Source organism: Cricetulus griseus, chromosome 3, assembly GCF_003668045.3.
Source record: "Cricetulus griseus strain 17A/GY chromosome 3, alternate assembly CriGri-PICRH-1.0, whole genome shotgun sequence".
NCBI lineage: Eukaryota > Metazoa > Chordata > Mammalia > Rodentia > Cricetidae > Cricetulus > Cricetulus griseus.
In genome coordinates this window covers 166,742,532-166,763,797 of record NC_048596.1, presented here as the reverse complement: position 1 = coordinate 166,763,797, position 21,266 = coordinate 166,742,532, and the positions used below count along the sequence as shown (strand labels likewise).

Sequence of the window (21,266 nt, the reverse complement as noted above, 5' to 3'; positions counted from 1 at the left end):
GTATATAATTATATATATATATATATGATCAAATATACATAGCAAAACTTTAGCCAGTTTATGAAATTATAAAGAAAAGTTCCATACTTGTGAGACATAACCAGAGATAACTATATAATATACTAGAGTACAGAGTTTTATTTATGAACATATACATATAACTTAATGTTTACAAAAAAATGGTTGGCTTTACCTACCATCTACTGGTAATATATAATTCCATTAATAATGACTAAGATTAAAGTTGTCATGAGTGGAGATTATAAAAAGCAGTCCATTGCCTTAATTACTTGAAATGGCTCAGAGGTTAAGAGCACTGGCTGCTCTTCCAGAGGTCCTGAGTTCAATTCCCAGCAACCACATGGTGGTTCACAACCACCCATAAAGGGGTCTGATGCCCTCTTCTGTCATGCAAGCATTCAAGCAAATAGAACACTCACATACATAAAATATGTTTAAAGAGATTATAAAGATCTGAAAGACATAGGTACAATATAGGCTTTTATAACATACATATAAAATGCTTTGCTTAACTACTCCAGAAACTGAGGCAGGAGAATAATGAGTTTAAGGCCAAATCAGGCTACAGGGTGAGTTCAAGTCCAGCCTCAACAACACAGACTCCATTTGTAACATGGCCTCACTTTGTAACTCAGTCTAGTCTTGAATTTGTTATCCTCCTGCCTCAGCTCCAAGTGCTAGGATCATGGCCATGTGTCTGGCCAAGACCCTATTTCAAAAAAGTAAATAAATAATTACTCCCTTGAAGAAAAACTAGGTACTGTAACCTAGCCAAACTGACACATAAAATTAACTACCATATCATGTAGAACTCACAAAGTCTAAGTATAAGACTCTCCAGACCAAGCTCTTGTTTTTCATATGAGGAAGCATATGAGAAACAAAATGCACTCAGATTATGCATGGGTCCACAGGACTATGTGCACACCCAAATTCCCACAAGGGTTTGTAAATTGCTCATTAACAAATTAATTGGAAAAACAAAAATAAAATGCTTCTAAATTCAAGGCATAGAAAGCTCATCTGAAAAATATGACTCAGGAAGAAGCCACAGAACATGACTGTTCAGTGTTAATCACAATCAAGTTTAAGAATAAAGGGGACTATGAAAATATAAAGGAAAAGTAACCATTCTTGAGTTTCAGTAAACCTAGCTAGCTGTGGGTGGAAATCATTGAGGTTTATAGATAATGTCTTCTTTATTCTATATTACCAGAATATGCTAGTATTGCAGAAAATCTATACAATCAAACTATAAGGTCTTAGGAACTTTGGAATCAGCTTTCTCAAATCAACCTGCCAAAGTTATACACAGAAGTACACTATGGGCTGGAGATGTGTCTCAGCTGGTGGACATGCATGAAGCCATGAGTTCCACCAGCACTGCATAAAACTGGTGGTGCAGGTCAGTAAACCCAGCATTAGGGAGGTAAAATCAGGAGACTCAGAGGCTTCAAGGTCATCCTCCACTACATCTGTAGTTAGAGGCTAGCCCAAGTTAAAGGAGCCCTTGTCTCAAAACAAACAAAAATTATATTCAGCCTACTGTGTTTTGTTTTTTGTTTTTGAAAAGTAATTGATATTCCTATCAGTTTTGGGCAGAGTAAAGAACTAAAGCATGTCTTTTCCAGGTTAGGAGTGTTTTACAGAGCTTGCAGAAATTAGGTAACTGACACACTGAATGCTATCAATCTTTTCAAATCTAAGCCACCCTTCAGAATTTTGCTCAAATCCTCTCATCATCACCAACACTCCTCCCCCCTCCTTAAATTTTTTAAGCAACTAGTAATAAGACACTATGAGGTATTTATAACCACTGTTGTACCACCACCACTCTCTTATAGCAATGCTACTTGTAGACTGTCTAGTTCTAGCAGGAGTAGTAAATGAGAAGTCTCTATATTGTGGTTCAGACAAAGTAGATTGCTCATAGATCCACCAGTGGGAAATCACAGGCAACGATTGGCTACAAAAACCACTCACAATGTGTGGCCTCTCTTGAAAAAGCAAAGACATTTTATTGTTGGTATTGTGGCTCTTGGTGAGCCACCAGAAGTTCACTGAACTTCTGACTCACAAACTCCCCTCTTTCCAAGTATGAGTAGCTGCTCAAGACTTCAAAATAAATGTGTGTTTCCAGAGATATTAGTGTTTTGCAAGAGGCAAGTGAACTGGTTGGTCTACTTGAGGTAACAACCTGTGTTGCTGTCCATGTCTAACATACAACATATCATGCCCCAAAATACCCAGCTAGTACAGTGCATATGTGGACCATGTGCTTTGGAACCCACCATGAGATGGGCACAAAAGCACATGCCTATAATCCTAACACTTGGGAGTGGAGGCAGGAGCATCAGGAGTTTAGTGTCATCTGTGACTGCTTAGAAGGTTGAGGTCAGTTTGGGCTACATGAGCCTCTGACATACACACATATGTTTTCCTACTCTACCTGCATCAGTAGTTCTTAATGGGGTCAAAAGTACATAAATATATGGCTGTGAGTGGAAAAACAGGGACAGAAACAAAGTATTGGCTGTTTTTTTCCACTTCTAAGCATATGTGAATTTTTAAATATAATTTGATATAAATGTAAAGATGTAAAGTATTGATACAAGTCAAAATGTTATCATGATCAGGCTCTAGAAGCTCAACCTCTTAACAATTACAAAAAGTATTTCTAATTAGGAAAAATTTCTTGCCTAGTTTGGTGTCTTATGGTCATAATCACAGTTCTCAAGAAGCAGATGCAGGGGGATCATAAGTTTAAGGCCAGTCTGGGCTACATAGTGAATTCTAGACCACCCAGGACTGCATAGCAAGGACCTGTCCCAAAAAAACAAAACACACACACACACACACACACACACACACACACACACACACACACACACACACCCTCAAAGTTTGTAAAACAAAATAAAAAAACCAGATTTATAACAATTAAAATAATAAACCTGCTTTTAGCAGGGGGTCTGGATAATGCCAGAATTTTATTTTGTTTGTTTTTGTTTGTTTTTTGAGACAGTATTTCTCAGTAGCTATGGAGCCAGTCCTGGAACTCACTCTGTAGACCAGGCTGGCCTCAAAATCACAGAGATCTGCCTGCCTCTGCCTCTGCCTCTGCCTCCTGAATGCTGGGATTCTGCCACCACCACCTGGCAGAACTTTATTTTCTTAAGTACATAAATTTCCTTACTGACAGTAACTACATAGTGTTTTTATATTTTTATTATACAGTAGATTCCACCCATGAACTGTATTTTTCTGAGTTAATGCTACATGCAAGCACAGTTTTTTTTTTTTGTTGTTGTTGTTTTTTGGCTTAATTGGCTTTGTTTGGTTGGGGGGGCACAGCTCTTTTTAGAGTGGGTTTCAGGTATCCCAGGCTGGCCTCGAACTCATGTGGTGGAAGCCGACCTTGTATTCCTGATCTCACTGCTTTCACTCCCAAGTATCAGGATAGAGACATGTGCTGGCTCAAGCAAGTTTTTAATGTTGTCAGTTTGCTGCTAACAAACATGAAACTAGTTTTTAAGGCTAGTATACAGGGTCTACTGTAGCTACTGTCTCCTATACCACATTAAATAAATGTGAGCAAAGGAGATTGTCTTCTACTTATATATCTTCTTACAAATTGCTTATTTATTTATTTATGAGGCAGGGTCTCACTCTGTAACCCAGGATAGCCTCATACTTGTGATCTTCCTGTCTTAGCCTCCTGAGTCATGGAATTATATACAAGTACCACCATGCATGCCTACTTATACATTTTATATTGCTATATCATTCACTGACTAGCAAAGACTAACTATACAATTAACGTAAGATTGTGAAGGGGCAACTTAAGGCACTGATACTGAAAACTTATGGTAAGAAATTGAAAAATGGTCAACATCTAAATCTTGGAAGGCAGAGGAAACTATAACCGACCTGAGTATCTGCTCCAGCCTCTCACTGGGTGCGTTCCTGAGGCCACTCAGCATGGTGTGAAGGCGACTTAAACTATATGCAGCTGTGGAGACAGGGGTCACACAAGAGCTGGTCTCCTGAACATAACTCACGCCAGTCAGTGGTGTGCAGATTCTAAGTGCTTTAGACTAGAGGAGAAAAATTTTGTTTCTTTAAGTTACAACACAAACAGGAATTCAAGACAATGAGACTTTCTATTAACATATTTTAGATCTCAAACATTACCATTTTAGGAATTTAAACATAATTCTACTCCGAGCTTCCATATCTACAAATGTTCTTCCAAAGAAGAACAATGCACACTCTAGGCAACTAAAAGCTCTCTATAAGTGAGTCTTACAAATGAGGTCTATGCCAGTGTAGGGCTGAGTGCAATGGCACCATATGCAGTTACACACACAGTGTCTATCCCTCTGTTAGCCTTCCTTCAGAGACCATGCTCAGGGCAAAGGGAAATCATGCTTGCAAACATTAAGATCATCACTCTTATTGTGGAGAAACATGATTTCACAGCTTCAATCCACAGCACTCAAAGATGGACACATGAAAGCAATGACTTGGATCTGACCTAAATAAAGATCAGTATATCCAGTTTACTTCAGAAGTAAATATTTCAAAAAATAAGTAAATAAAAAATAAGTAAAAGGGGGCTGGAGAGATGGCTCAGGGGTTAAGAGCACTGCCCATTCTTCCAGAGGTCGAGTTCAATTCCCAGTGACCACATGGTGGCTCACAACCATCTGTAATGTAGTCTGGTGCCCTATTATGGACTGCAGGGATACATGCAGACAGAACACTGTATACATAATAAGTAAATAAGTAAATAAATAAATAAAGCTTAAAAAAATAAGTAAAAGGGCAATCTGATACAATACAAGTCCTCATCGGTTGTCCCCTGACTTTAGTTCCTAGAATCCATGACAGTTTTTCTCAAGCAGACAGGCCTTCAGAGGAGCAAGTGAGCCAACATGAACACATACATGAAAAATATGCGACCAAGAATTTAAGCATGAGCACATACCCTAGCAAATCAGATTTTCTAACTTTCCAAAGAAACCCTACAAGGTTATTAGCTTAAAGCATTTTTAAATTCAAAATTTAACATTTCCCCAAGTATTGAATGTACTTACCCTAGACTTTCAAAAATGCCTAGCAAAGCTTTTACTTAGTAACAGAACAAACTATTCAATTCTCAGGGCACAGAAAAACATTCACTAAATAGAAATAAATAGAAATAAATATGTGTTCTAGGCTGGGTGGTGGTGGCACCTCCTTTAATCCCAGTACTTGGGAGGCAGAGGCAGGAGGATCTCTGTGAGTTCGAGGCCAGCTTGGTCTACAGAGTTCCAGGACAACTAGAACTTTTACACAGAGGAACCCTGTCTCAACACTCCCCCCAATAAAAAAAAAGGGCGGACAGGAAGGGAGGAAGGGAGAGAGGGAGGGAGAGACGGAGGAAGGAAGGAAGGAAGGAAGGAAGGAAGGAAGGAAGGAAGGAAGAAAGAAAGGAAGGAAGGAAGGAAGGAAGGAAGGAAAGATGAAAGAAAGGAAGGAAGGAAGGAAGGAAGGAAGGAAGGAAGGAAGGAAGGAAGGAGTGTTCTATATGTCTTAACCACAGAGCTGAGACCTTCATTTTGTTTCAAGGAAACTCATATTATTGTTTAAAGGCAGTAAGATGCTATGGGTGGATTAGGTGCATCAGAGGGCTGCTGCTATCTTGGCTTTCTTGCATTGCCCACATCCCTGCACATAAACCACTACCTGCCTGTACTGTGAGATAAAAATGTCCTGGATACATATGAAGAAGTCATAGCAGCTAGCAATACATAAAACAATCTCACTCACAAGGAGCATTGATTTCATAGAAAGTAGGTGTGATCAACACAGCTTCCAGCCCAAAGTCTTCAAGGTCAACATGGGGCTTCCCTGTGTTGTGTCACTGGTAGTGGGGCTTAGCTTTACAGTCCCCTGTGCATTCTCACTTAGAGGGCACTGTCCTTTAACCTAGGTATGAATACACAGCTGACATAAAAAATACTAGGCCAGGTGTGGTGGCACATGCCTTTAATCCCAGCACTTGAGAGGCAGAGGCAGGCGGATCTCTGTGAATTCAAGGTCAGTCTGGTCTACAGAGAGAGTTCCAGGACAGACAGGGATACATAGAGATCCTGTCTCAAAAAAACAAAACAACAACTAGGATGTAGAGACAGGGTTTGGTGTGCTCCAGAACTCTGCCTTTAGATCTTTATTCTCCAACAGCTCACTGATAGGAATCTTCATTTTATGATTTTAACCATCCATGCCCAGCTGACTCCAGAACATACAACCACAATGCCAACCTCTCTGGGAAGCTGCAGTAATACATTTCTAAACTGCCCCTCGGTGAGTTAACTAGATCCCAAAAGACATCTCAAATGGAAGGTGCTAATAACTCTCACTTTAAATCCACCAGCTTCCCTCTTGATAAACAGCAACAATAAAATTTTAGTGATAACTATTACAAGCAAGCACTGCATATGGCATTAATTGCATCCCTCCTGAAGCTTGCAGTCTAACACAGAAAGACAAAACAAACAATTCAATTACTTACTTACTTGCTGTCAGGTGGTATAATACTAAGAGAGCACCAACAGTAGAGTAAGAGAAACAGAAATCTTGAGGGAAGGGGTGTGTTGGACTATTATTTTACAGGAGTCAACTTATTGGAGGACAAAAAAAAAAAAAATGAGGAAGTAAGCCACATCAGCAGAGACAATAGTAAGGGCAAAGACTTTGAGCTGGTGGCATGCTTGGCATATGGGAAGAATGAAAAAAGAGGTGGAACAGGTGAGGAGAACAGGATACGAGACAGGGTCAGATCACTTAGGACCTCATGGGCATTTGTATGATGCACTTGTATCATTCACCCAATGATGATCATTGGCATATTTCTCTGATACCATAATCCAAATATCTCTAAAATGTGGTCCAAATACAAATGTTTCTATAAACCAAGCCACTATTAAGAATTGCTAAAATAGCCTCTTAGCATCTTCTTGCCCTGACCCCACTTCTTCCAGGACCTTTAAAAATGTTCATTAGATCATGTAGGGGTCATCTTTCCAAATAATCCCTTGAAAGCTTTTATCTCAACTACAGCCAAAGTCCTTACAATGGCTTCCAAAGACTAAATGACCTCCTTGTCTCTACACAGGCCTTCTCACCATGCCTCCAACATCAGATATACTCTTACCTCACATCTTTGCTTGCTTCCTCAATTATCTCAGAAACTATCTCAATAACCCCTCAGAGACATTTCCAGTTACCACGTCTATAGTGGACCCCAAGGACCATTGATTCTGCCCCACTCTGTATTAATACTCTGTATTATCAATTTGATTTGTCTTCATGTATCATCATCCAACATAGTATATGTTTAATTATTTGGTTAGCTATTGTCTAGCTTCCCAAACTAAAATTTAAGTTTTTTAAGGACAGGCTATTTGCTGCTGTTTTGTTTACTGCTGTATTTCCAAGGATCCAGAACATAATCTGCCATATAAAAACATCTGAGTATTATCAAATGGTGGGTCATATCTATAATCTCAGTGCTTAGGCAGCTGAGGCATGATTGCTGTGAATTTGAAGTTAACATGGAATGCATTGTGAGACCCAACTCAACAACAAAAGAAGAAGAAGAAGAAGAAGAAGAAGAAGAAGAAGAAGAAGAAGAAGAAGAAGAGGAAGAAGAAGAAGAGGAAGAGGAGGAAGAGGAGGAGGAGGAGGAGGAGGAGGAGGAGGAGAGGAGGAGAGAGAGAGAGAGAGAGAGAGAGAGAGAGAGAGAGAGAGAGAGAGAGAGAGAGAGAGAGAGAACAAGAAGACCAGTGTCAAGTCTGAAGCTTGTCAGGGAAGGGAAAATGACAGCTACCAGTTTTCATCATTCTAAAATTTATTTTCAGTTCAACAGCATTTTCTTAAAGACTGACTACAGATCCACAGACCCCAATTATAGTTAACTGGTATTTCCGAAATGCCTCCTGTGTCCACTGTGCAGAGTGTATGCTACCGCCCATCTTTCCAAAAGACTGCCAGCAGGACACATCTGTTAGGATTCAGTCAATTCCCTTCTCAGACCTAACTAAAACCTTTGAAAGTTGGTGCTAAACAAAACAATAAGTCAATAAGATAACTTGAATTTTCTTTTCCTTACCACAGCATTTAAACATATATACATACACAAGACTATGAAAAGAGAACAGAAACCCATTTTCCTCTTGTCCCAGCCCCACCTCTCCCAAGTCCGTGAAACATGCTCATTACATCACGCAGGGCTCACCTTGTCAAGATGCTGCTGCAAGATGTCTTTCACCTGTGTTCGTTCAGCACTCTCTGTACTTGAGGCAGCATTCAGACACCGTGAGAGAGTCCCAACTTCCTCCTCAGCATCCTCACCAAGAAATATCCGTTCATCCAGATTCCCAGCGGCTAATACATATTCTTCGTAAGCCTTATTAACAGCCTTACTATGGGGAAACAGGGCCGCCATTTCAGCTCATGTTCTACACCACTTACTTCATTTTTTACATAAGATCTGGTAAGTTTCTCAAAGTCATATTTCAATAGAATAATTGCACATTACAAAAACTGAAAAGAAGATGTAGCTTGTTTTACTCTGCGTGTCCAGCACACACTCTGCACAGATTTTCAATACTGTGTCAAGGAAGGACCCTGAACCAACCTACCTCCAATAAGTTAATAATAGCAAATGATAGTAAGCATCCAATATGCCAAATTATACTAAACTGAGTATAAATAATAGTGAGCCTGGTAATAGATATATAACTGGAATACTATCATGTAAGAACACTTCCTCAGCTGTCTTGGCAGCTCTGAAGACCTGGTACTGCCAGTTTTTGTCACCTCTATAGTTCCAAACACTTGTCTTCTGTCCCCCAGCCTCCCCCCTTTAAAAAAAAAACAAAGTATCCTTAAACTTACAGTCTCCTTTACCTCAGGCCCCAAGTGCTGTGATGTCAGCCATGTAACCTAAAATCTAGGTACAAAAGCATTTTTTTTTCTCTTTTTTTGTTTTTGGTTTTCTGAGACAGAATTTCTTTGTGTGGCCTTGGCTGTCCTAGAACTAGCTTTATGGACCAAGGTAGCCTTGAGCTCTGATTTTCCTGCCTCTGCCTCCTGAGTGCTGGGATTAAAGATGAGTGCCACCATACCCGGCACAAAAAAAAAAAAAAAAAATTCTTAATTTCAAAATTTATAATCTAAACTCTTGACTAATAAAACTTTAAACAGAACAAAAACAAACTTCACTGAGGCTAAAGACATGAATTTATAGTAGAAGTTTCCAGAACTGTTGTGTTCTGAGTTCCACATAAAGCATTGAAAACGTCCTGAGTACAAAGAGTACAAAGGCCAGGCACTGAGGCCTCCTAACAGGGAACTTAGTGTCAGAGCAGGGCTGCGGCACATTACTCACAAACTCTCCCCAAAGTTGCCGGGCTCCAGGAAGCCAGTAAGATTTTCTTCCTTCCCCTTGAGGAGCTATGATGAAAAGAGGGGTCCTTATATTACATGCAACCAAGTTTTTATCCAGAAAGCATTCTTACATCATTGCATACAAACCTTCTTTTCAAAGAGTTTCCTAATATAGGGCTTCCAGAAATGCTCCTTTATTCCCTTTGCCTCCAATACGAGACCGTCATGTAAGGAACACAACTTCTCAATGACACAAGGTGGATCAGAGGAAGGTTTAGAATCCTTAGGGTGACAGTCCTCTGATAGGCCTATGATGTATAAAATCACAAAAAAGAGACACTGTCAGCATCAATTAGCTAACACAAAATATACTGAAACATAAATATTAGTGAGTCTGGTCAGCGTATGATTGGCATGTGTAACTAATTTGTGTATACCTCAATAAATGAAGAGAGAGCTGGATGGGCAGTATCCCTAGTACAGACAAACGAAAAAGGACACTTTAGTCCAGACACATTGCCTCACACCTATAATCCAGTGTGCTGAACTGTCGTGAATTGGAAGGACTGCCTGAGCTATCGCATCCTGTCTCACCTAAAGAAATGACTACATACATTATAAATTAAATCTGTTTTAAAACGGAGATGAAGATAAAGTACACTACCACTCAAAAGATTTATTATGAGACTAAAGATTATTAGAACAGTAAAAAAAAAAAACTGTTTCAGGAATATCTGAAAACATAAGAACTATATTATGCAAATGAGCCGTACATTAAAATTTTAAATAAAAGCACCACTTAAAAAATTACACATTTCTGTCAAGTGTGGTGGCTCACACCTTTTATCCCAGCACTCAGGGGCAGAGGCAGGTAGATCTCTGTGAGTTTGAGGCCAGCCTGGTTCCACAATAGCCAGAGCTTCAGAGACCCTGTCTCAAAAAATCACCCAATTCAGGCTGGTGAGATGGCACATCAGGTAAGCCCCCCTACCAAGCCTGACACCCCGAGCTTGTTCTCCATGACAACCGACTCCCTCAAGCTGGTCCCTTACCTGTACTTGCGTACTGTGGCATGTACATGCCTTCTCCATGCCCCTCCCAACAAAAATTAAGTTTAATTACATAACTCAAAGATTATCTATTTTGACTTGATTATATTAGATGTATTTGTACTAATTTATCATGTACTCTTTCATAAGGACAAAACATTGCCAAAGAAAACTAAAAGGAGGTAAAAATAGATTGAACAACATAAAGAATATCAAATAGAAGCAAGAAATACATCATAGGACCAGGGTGCCCTGGTTTCAGTTCCCAGTAAAAATAAAGTAAAAGAAGAAAATGAAATGAAGGAGAGGAGTACAGAAAGGGTAAAGGTAAACTGTTCCTTGTCTAAAATGCTTGGATCAGAGGGTTTAGAGTGCAGTTATTTGGATTTTGGAACATCTGCATTGTCTTTGCTAGATGAACATAATCAAAGGAATCTCATAAAGAATCTCAAAACTTTTTTTTGTTTTGTTTTTCTACTTTTTTGTTTGTTTGTTCCATAGTACAGAAGATCAAACTTGGGGTCAGGCAATCAGTCTGTCATGGAACTCTATCTTCAGCCCCACGACTCAGACCTTTTGAGAAGCAGGTAATTGTACTAACTCACTCCACTAATTTTGAAATCAACCTTAATAGGGAAGTTGAAATTCTAATTGAAACCACGCCCAAACTGACAATCAGAATTCTTCCACAGTGTACTTCAAACAGAATCAGCATTAAAGATCAGACTGTACATTCTCAGTATTTACATGTATGGCTCAGCAATTACATAATTTAAAATATAGTATATGCATCGCCAAAATGAGTATGCTTCTTATATTTGTCACTTATAGAACAAAGATCTTATTATTTTAGAATTTCATTTTCCTGTAGCAAAAAGATTGAAATGATATTCTTTTAGTAAATTATTTTATGCTACCTGGAGTGCACAAAACTTGCTAACAGCGAAAAATACTATCATGACTTTAGAGTTATCTTTGATACTCTGAGTTTCTAAGTTCCTTCTCTTTTTCAATATATTTTTCAAAAACTTCTAAAGTTCTCATTTAAGACTAAGTGATATTTTAGTGGTGATATTTGCTTTTGTTTTTTTAAAAAAGGGGGGTGGATTAGGGATTGGAGAGATGGTTCAGCAAGTAAGAGCACTGGTTACCCTTCCAGAGGACCCAGAATCAATTCCCAGTACTCAGGGCTCACAGGCATCTGCAAGTCTGGTTCCACAGGATTTGATACTCTCCTTTTGGACTCTGAGAGCACAAGGCATGCATGTGGTACACAAACACACATGCAGACAAAACACCCACACAAATAAAATAAAATAAAATAAAATAAAATAAAACTTTCAGAAAATGTAGACATGCTGACTCTTCAGTATAGGAACTCTTTGTGGCTCTGGTGGGGAAGCGTTCCAATACTCACATCTCTGATGCTAGCAAACCTGGATTTGGGGATACAATTCCCAAGAGTAAAAATCGTGTAGAAACATGGGCTGTCAAAAATGTTTCACATATAAGCTTACCTTTGAAATTAGGGTTCACAAGTTCTTTACGATTAGAACACTGTAGAGCATTTCCATAAACTAGATCTAATGCACACAGCAGAAGATGGTAAGAGTTCACCAAATCATCACTGATCATGGGGAAGTTGCCTATAGGATTATATAAAGTCATAAAGTTGAATCGGCATCAACTAAACAATATTTTTAAATTGCTTCCTTTTATTATAACACCATCATATACCATTATACCAAGTTGGTTCAAGAGTGATAAAGTGTTTTGGCAACTGATAATTTAATGTATATCTAAGAATTTAATGAAAACAAAAACTTTACTTAAATTCAATATACATTTAATAAGCATGTATTATGTGGCTAGTAACTAAAACTTTAATTATTACTGGTCTTGTCTTTGGAATTCTGAACACACAAAATATTTACCAGCTCTCTTAAATTGTAATAAATTATTTTCCATAAAAAAGTTTTGCTGCAGTGAAAATTAATATAAATTTTGGAAGTAAACCACTGGAAAATGATTCCTGTATAATTTTTCTCATTTACATACTCTAAAGAGAAGAGAGCCTTTCTTCAGAGCCCTAATGCTAACATTTTAAAATATTTTTCTTTATAGTAATAAAAGTTTATAAACATTAATCAAACAGAACACAAATACAGACATTTGACTTCAAAAGCTACTATCCCAAGGATAACTGCCAGTGCTTGTGGCAAAAAAATGAACATAAGTCCAAGCCTACAAACATGCCCTTCATGCAGTGCTGGTTTAAGATGAATGTCAAACAACTCCATTTAAATTGCTAGCGAGTATCTGTCTGAAGAGCTATTGTCACACTTCTGCATTTTCTCAGTGAAAGGCATTCACCACACACACTTGGTTTTGTCTCATTTGGGTCTGTCTTAGACTTTGCCCTTTTGCTTCCTTCCAAAGAAAGTTACCACATACCTTAGGTCTCAGGATATATGATGCTTTTCTTTTGGGGATAAGTTAAAGCAATAAATAAATAAATAAATAAATAAATAAAATCCTGCTGCTGTCAGAAAGGCAAATCGTTACCAAGAGATTGAGACCTGCATTGATGTAATCCAGCTAACTTGCTTGCCTCTACTATAAAAGGTCAAATATTGAAAATCTATTCTTGCACAAAAAACAGGAAGCCACACCTATTGGTTATAAGCTACAAAGCCACCACTGGCAAGCCTAAACTTGCCCCTGCATGTACTTGCAGCAGAGAGAAGGAACAGCAGCACTGTCCTAACCATAGGCTGACATGCTCCTAACAGGCGCATTCTAATGGAATTCCAGGACAGTCCCAACATGACACAGTTGCCATTTCAAACTCTGACCTTACAAATGGACCTTACTTTACAGGTTATTTTATTATTTAATCAAGAGATAACAGAAAAATGGGAAGACTTAACCACTAGATTTGGCTTATTGTCCAGGAATGTGATTTTATAAAAACAGGAAGTAGTCTTCTGCCCTTCATGTGACAGCTCAAACTTGTCACCTGCCATACCAAATCAAAACACATACAAATGATTATCTTATTATTGGAAATAAGATGATTTAAAATATCCATATGCTGCAGGCACAGTCTGTCTTCCCCACAAATAAACTAAGCACTGAATGAAAACAATTAAGCCACCCATGAGAAAAATCCAAGCACACCACAGAAGTCATACTGAGCTGTGCTATGCATCTGAACTTAAAACTTGCAAGTTTTTGTTTTAAGATTTTATCTATCTATCTATCTATCTATCTATCTATCTATCTATCTATTTATTATGTATACAACATTCTGCTTCCATGTATATCTGCACATTAGAAGAGGGCACCAGATCTCATAACGGATGGTTGTGAGCCACCATGTGGTTGCTGGGACCTCTGGAAGAGCAGTCAGTGTTCTTAACCTCTGAGCCATCTCTCCAGCCCCAACACTTGCAAGTTTTAACCCAGCCTGGGCAACAGAGACAGTCTCCCAGAATCTAAGTGTGGTATCTCCTGCCTAAGTGAGACTCTGCCACCATTTTAATAGTCTATAAACTAGCAAATATATTTGCTCCTAAGCACACAAAACAGATTAAAATCCTAGTAACCATACAGCTATCTAATACAATCATAAGATTACTATCATATGTAATACTCATAACGCAAGCTAACATGGCAGCCTTCACAGAAAGTTTATATACACCTAAGATTTTATTTTATGCCATTGATTTATGTCACATTTATTTTATTTTGTTTTATATCTGTGGTGCTTAGGATCAAGTCCAGCGTCTTGGACACACTAAGCAAGCATCCCACCCTTGGGCCACAACTGTCACTTCTGACTGCACTAAGGAAAGCTGCCAACATCATTGTTACGGAAAACACAACTTAAAAGCTCATAAAGACACCCTTTCAGCTGGGCACACAGCTCAGATAAGGATGAAGGATTCTTCTCCTGAGTTATTGAGGACCAGCTGCAATCACATCACACCTGGACAACACACCTTCCCATTCAGCAGCAAACCAGAAGACAAGATCTGGATCCAGTCCTAGCATTATTCTTAATATTTCTGGGCTTTAGTTGCCTAACCTTGAAATGAGTCAATTGAGATAGTTGATCTGATAAAGGGAATCTCTTACACAGTAATTTTCCTTTACTCATGGTTTTGTTTGATCAACAGACCAAAATACCAAATGGAAAATTTAAGAAATAATTCTCAGATAGGCAGAGACATCTGTAATCAAAGACTAAGGAGACTGAAGCAGGAGGGTCACTGGTTCCAGGTCAGCCTGCATAGTAAGCCTCAGACAAATAAAAACTAAGTTTAATATTGCATGCTGTTTCTGCTCTGCCAAGCTCTGTGCCACCTGGGACATGAATTGTCCCTGTGTTCTGTATATCCAGGCTAAATATGCTATGTATCCATTAGACAATTAGTTGTTTTCATGGTTATTTGTCTTCACGCAGCAGTGATTTTATTCAAGCAATCTGTATTTTACTTAACAATGAGCCTAATAATAATGCAGCAATTGCCAAAGAAAAGGCAAAAACTGGAAGTGTCTCCATTAAATGAAAAGATGAGTGTCCTTAATTTAAATAAAAAAATAAGTTTTTACAGGTGCTAGAGAGATTGCTCAGTGGTTAAGAGCAGTGGCCACTTTTCCAGATGACTCAGGGTTTGGCTCCCAGCACCCACATGGAAGCTCACAACCATCTCTATCTCCAGGTCCAGGATATCCGATGGCCCCTTCTGACCTCCTCTGGTACTGAATGCACATGGTGTGCAGACAGACATGCAGGCAAAACATCCATACATATAAAATAAAAATAAATCTTCAAAGGAGTCATATACTGATCCTGCTAAGATTTATAGTACAATAAGATAATTGATAGACAACATTTATATAACCTGTACTATACCAACTAACAGCTCTCTTCTTATTATCACTGATGTCATTATCTCTTATTGTGTCTAATGTATAATTTAAACTTTATGAACCTATGCATAGCAAGAATAATATTATACAGGGGTTGGAACTATCTTTGGCTTCAGGTTTTAGAATGTATCCTGAATACATAAAGGTGAGACTACAGTATACATGAAGCTCCTTCCAGTTCTGACAATTTGCATCTTATTGAACTATCTTAGTGGCAGCCACATGCCACAGTCTATAGCGAAAAAGCTAATGAGTATAACTATACCTTCTCCTTATAGTATTAAGAATTATCCCTATATAGAACATACCAAAGTAATAGAGACATATTTCAGTGCATGGAAACCCTGGATAGAGCAATGGAATGAAAAGAGGAGAGAAAAAGATTCTAAGTATCTGATTAAGTTTAGAGATGTTACCTGTGGACAGGTATAAAGTCATCAGAACTACTGAGAACTTCAGTCCCACTCAGTGAATCAGACACAGCTTAGGAAGAGCAGAGGCCTAGGTATAAGCTGATACAGAGTGGGGTGGCTCCACTCACAATTAAAAAGAATAGCTTCATGTGGAACAAGAATAAACACAAGGGTATGCCATTTAATATGAGGAAAATGTGGACTCTGTAAAGATAGTCTAAAGATCCTCTTATGAAAGTGAGGCTCTCTTCCTGATACACAATTCAGCTGAAAAATCAGCACCTAAAAATGTAGGTTAGCTAATTCCTATCCAAATAAATATTACTCTTCTCTTACCTTTTGCATAGATAAAAAGCACCCAACAAAAGTGGAAAATTTCAGATGTGGTACAGGGCTGTCGCCTGGAGAGGGAAAAACAAAGTCAAAGACAAATACAAGAATTTCAAAGAGACATCCCAAATGACTCAAATCAGGTGTGAAACAAGCCCAAAGGCAAAGGAGTGAAACAGATGGAACTTCACAGGGAAATGTACAGAAACATCTGCCCCAAACAAATATTGAGAGCAAACAGCTGGGAGGCAGAAAAAGCAGCACAGAGGGGGGCAAAAAACAAAACAAAAACAAACTTTCTAAGTTTTTGGAGTCAAGATACATAAGGCACAAAATAAAGGAAACGCAACCATTCTTGTGATGACATTAATACAAGTAATACTGTTTCCAGGTGGCATGCAGGAGTTACATTTGTAACCCTCTCTATAAGATACTCCACACTATGTAAAATCACAAAAGGTCACTTTGAAGTCTTTCTGGCCCTATACTTTTGCCTTACTCCATCTACCTGTTGTATTTGACCAAGCTATCTGCTAAAGGGAGTGTCAGACCTGTGTTGGCTTGGCTTTTCTGACAACATCTCTGCCAGGGCTTATACCAGGCTTCTGTGGTGTCAAATCACAAGAGCCTCAACTTTTGTTTTATTTTTGTTTTCTGAGGCAGGATGTTATGTAACCCAGGCTGGCCTTGAAACTGCTTTGTAGCAGAGGCTGGCCTCGAACACCCGACTCTGCCAAGCGCTAGGATGACAGGTGTGTGTCATCAAGCCCAGCTTTAGAGAGTCTATTTTATAAAGATCAAAGAGAGCAGCATGCCCTGGAGAAGAGCAGATTTGGTTTAGCTCTGGTGCTAGCACAAGCAGGCACCTGTTTCTCTCGGTCTTTGTCCTTCACCCATCAAAGTTCAGGATTCAGGAGTAATACTGGACTTAATCTACTGGGACACCATCATAGTGAACAGTCAGGGCTGGGCTTCTAAAAGCAGCTTCTTGCAGCCTTCAGGAGGTAGAAACAGAAGAATTTGTAGTTCACAGCCATTCTCGGATGCTTAACATGTTCAAGGATACCTGGGTTACATGACACCCTGTCTCAAACAACAACAAAAAGATAATATGGCCATTCTGCCATAGCATATGATAAACTACTTATGATTTTGATTGGCTTCAAATATAAAATTTAGGCCTTTTTGCTTGTAATAAGCTACTCCAAATTTTATTTCTGTAACATTAGGACCTTGGGGATACCTCGACTAACCTCTCTGCTCCCCAGTTCCCTCTTGCTTGCCACTTCTGAGACTATTGCTATTACCCTGTACTGAAGGTCCCATCTCTATCTCTACAGTCATCAGGCCAAATCCTACCCATTTCCACTTACTTCATGGAATGCTATCAAACTGGCTCATCTAGATTTACTTTTGCCTCAGAAATCCCATTTTTCTGTATCTCCTGCACTCAAATGGCCTGTGTGTTATTTCCTCTCCCTCGTTTTACTGTCAACTCTCAGAAGAGAGCCTGTGGGAATTCCCATCCCCTGCATGATATCTAAACAATTACTTCTTATTGTGTGTTTAACACATAGTTACAAGCTTTCATATCACAGTTGTACATTACTGTCATACTCTAGAGGCAGTACAAACATGGTAAACATATGGGTTCTGCAGTAAGTCTACCCACTCACAGATACATGGATTGCCCTTGTAGGAGTTTATTTTCCATGCCTAACAAGTCAAAGACCCATAAGGTCTTTCATGTTCACATCTGAGATGAACACTTGCCTCATAACACACACATACACACACATACACACACACACACACACACACACACACACACACACACACACACAGGTAAGTGCCATACATCACTAGGGTGACTGTTAGCAGACAGTACGCAAAAGTGCCAAGAGCCAAGAGTAAGCTGGGTGTAGCAGAATGTTCCTGTAATTCTGGCACTTAGAAGGCTTATAGAGGAGGATAGCAAGTTGGACACCAGCCTGGGCTACCTAGAAGACCCTGTGTCACAAGTAACGAAAACAACCCCAAAACTGTAAGTGAGGCTATACATGAGTCTTAGAGAAAGTGTCTAACATGCATGAAACCTTGGATTCAGTTTCCAGCACTCATTCCCAAGTACAGAATAGTATAAATCTAAAATTCTTGAAGAAATATTATAAGCCTCTTAATTAGAACTAGGTGATACACACACATACCAAACGAGTGTGATATGAAGCTATTTTTTAGACATTCTAAAGAAAAAACCTGTTTTGAATTTTTCTATACATGATCATGGTAGCCTTACTAAGACTCAGAGAAAGTTTGCATCCAGAGTTCAGACCACATCGATACAAAGCTGGGGTATGAGGTATCAAGGAGAGCCCCACTCAGGACTGAGATAGGACAGAAAAGGATTTAGGGCAGCCTGGGTACCTAGTGAGTTGAAGGCTAGCCTATCTATACAATGATATTCCTTCCCCAGTTTTAGGGGCTTTGGTTTTGTTTTGTTTCTCTTTTTGGCTTTCTGACATAGGATCTCTCTTATACAAGTGATTCTCCTGGCTCAGCCTCCTTAATGCTGGAATTAGAGTTAGGTGTAACTATACCCAGCCCCTTTTACTTTGTTTTTTGTTTTGTTTTTGTTTTTTGGTTTTTCGAGACAGGGTTTCTCTGTGGCTTTGGCGGGTGTCCTGGAACTAGCTCTTGAAGACCAGGCTGGTCTCGAACTCACAGAGATCTGCCTGCCTCTGCCTCCCAAGTGCTGGGATTAAAGGTGTGCACCACCACTGCCTAGCTGTTTTTGGTTTTGTTTTGTTTTTCAACATTGGGTTTCTCTGAAAGCCCTGGATGTCCTGGAACTCACTCGTACAACAGTCAGGCCTCAAACTCAGAGATCTGCCTGCCTCTGCCTCCCAACTATTGGTTTTAAAAGCATGATCCATCACACCCTGCCCTCTTGGTACATTTCTTATACATACTATTTTAAGAGGAAATTTCTTGACCTCCTTTAAAAGCAAAATTTGCCTCTCCACTTTAACTTGGATGTTAAAGGAGGGCAGTTTTTATCTCATAATGCCCCATAGTTGTAAAGACAGAGAAAGCTGGTTTTGTAGACCTTGACCAGAAAACAAGTCCACAGTGGTTTAATTCCCCTATTCTCACCCAGCCTAGTTTCTCTCATGTTGATTGGCTATGAGCATCAAACTCATTTTGGGGACTATTAACTCAGTTTGACAGAAAGGTCAAATAACAGAAAGAGAAAATATCACCATCTGATCTACACCAAGGGAGACAACTAGAGAAAGAACCTAAGGTCTGATTTGTCAACCTGCATTTTTTGCTGCTTAAATAAAAAGGGAAAAAAAATTTCCAACATAAAATCCAAGCATTTTGCATTATGAAAGAAGCCAGACAACTTCTAACATACAGCAAACAACAACAACAACAAATTATCATTTAATAAAACAAAACAAACAAAAAACATTTTAAGCCAGGCGTGGTATCACAAGTCTTTAATCCCAGGACTGGGAGGCAAAGGCAGGCAGATCTCTATGAGCTAGAGGCCAGCCTGGTCTACATAGTGAGACCCTGTCTCAAAGCAAACAAAAACCCCAACTTCTTTGGGAAGAGTGATCTCTGAAAATGTGTGCCTTTTGAAGAGTGATGAACCATACACACACACAGAAGCCTACCTCTGCTTCCGTCCTCTTTGCTGGCGAGGTTGTTCTTCTTGGGGATATTTAAAAATGTCTTGAAAAATGGGTTCATATTTCTTAAAAATCACAGCAGAAACAGTGAAGTTTCTTTCTAATCTTTCAGTACGTTCTCTGAATTGTGGGGGTAGATTTGCCATGTCTTCCCACTTCTTCATCTTGTTAAAAAATTCAATTAAGCTGATATTAAAAATAAAAATGAGGTACTTTAATAACATAAAGGTGATTTTATGCCAATACAATTAACAGTAAATCAAAATCATTTCATCAAATTATATTCTGACAATGACATAAAATCAAAGCCATGCCTTTGATTAACTTTATCTCCTACCATTTGTCTTCTTACTCCAACCCTCCTAATCTACTTTGTTCAGATTATGATAGTTTTGATTTCTTAGTGTGTATACATGTTCATGTAGGTGGTGTGTGGAAATGCACAGGAAACCAGAAATTGATGGTAAGTGCCTTCCTCAATCATGGTCCACTTATCACTTACATTTTTCTGCTGGGTGTGGCAGGAACTCTAACCCTTGGCATCATCTCACCAGCCCCAGCTCAGATCCTTTAAATACTAAAACTATGGAGATGGAGAGACGGTTCAGCAGCTAAGCGTATTTGCTTTTCTTGTAGAGGGCCTCGGCTCAGTGCCCAGCACCTACAAGGTGGCTTATGACCATCTTTTATTACAGTGCCAGGAGATCTGATGTCCTCTTCTGACCTCCGTAGCCACTAAACATGCACACTTGTGCTTGTACATACATACAGGAAAAATACTCATACACATAAAATAAAATTCATCTTAAAACTTTTTAAAAAATAAGACACTAAAATGAATATAGAAACAGCCAAAATTTCAATTTATACATCTCCTAATATCATTTTCTACTTCCCACCAATATAACCCACATTCTGAAGTTAATTTTTTGTACATATATTCATAAAAATAACTATCTTGTTTTCTTTTACATTTTAAGTAAAATGCATCGTAAGTAGCATTCTGCAACTTAATTTTCATTTAATGTTTCTGAGATTCATTAATATTAATACATGGAAATATCTAACTCATGTATTTAATGATGGAAACCATTCCTTCCTATGAACACATATATCTCTGCATTCACTCAATCACAAGAAATTCAGGTTATTTCTAATTTTCTTTTTAAAAAAATGGTGGAGGAGCCGGGCAGTGGTGGCTCACACCTTTAATCCCAGCACTCGGGAGGCAGAGGCAGGTGGATCTCTGTGAGTTCGAGACCAGCCTGATCTACAAGAGGTAGTTCCAGGACAGCCTCCAAAGCCACAGACAACCCCTGTCTCGGAAAAAAAAAAATTGTGGAGGACTGCTGAGGTGTGAGTGGTTAATAGCACTTGTT

General features: G+C 38.9%; 1 protein-coding gene across 3 annotated transcripts in view; it reads right to left on the bottom strand.

The window, feature by feature from the left end:
• Rbl2 (RB transcriptional corepressor like 2) overlaps positions 1–21,266 on the bottom strand; it is a 51,807-nt gene that overhangs the window by 28,729 nt on the left and 1,812 nt on the right. For all 3 annotated transcript variants that reach the window (XM_027405578.2, XM_027405577.2, XM_027405579.2), the window contains exons 3-9: positions 19,873–20,073; positions 16,196–16,260; positions 12,026–12,154; positions 9,607–9,767; positions 9,461–9,525; positions 8,306–8,492; positions 3,952–4,118 (exon numbers count right to left, since the gene is read on the bottom strand). In XM_027405578.2, the coding sequence (XP_027261379.1) occupies positions 3,952–4,118; positions 8,306–8,492; positions 9,461–9,525; positions 9,607–9,767; positions 12,026–12,154; positions 16,196–16,260; positions 19,873–20,073 (975 nt within the window). The remainder of the gene's footprint in view (positions 1–3,951; positions 4,119–8,305; positions 8,493–9,460; positions 9,526–9,606; positions 9,768–12,025; positions 12,155–16,195; positions 16,261–19,872; positions 20,074–21,266) is intronic.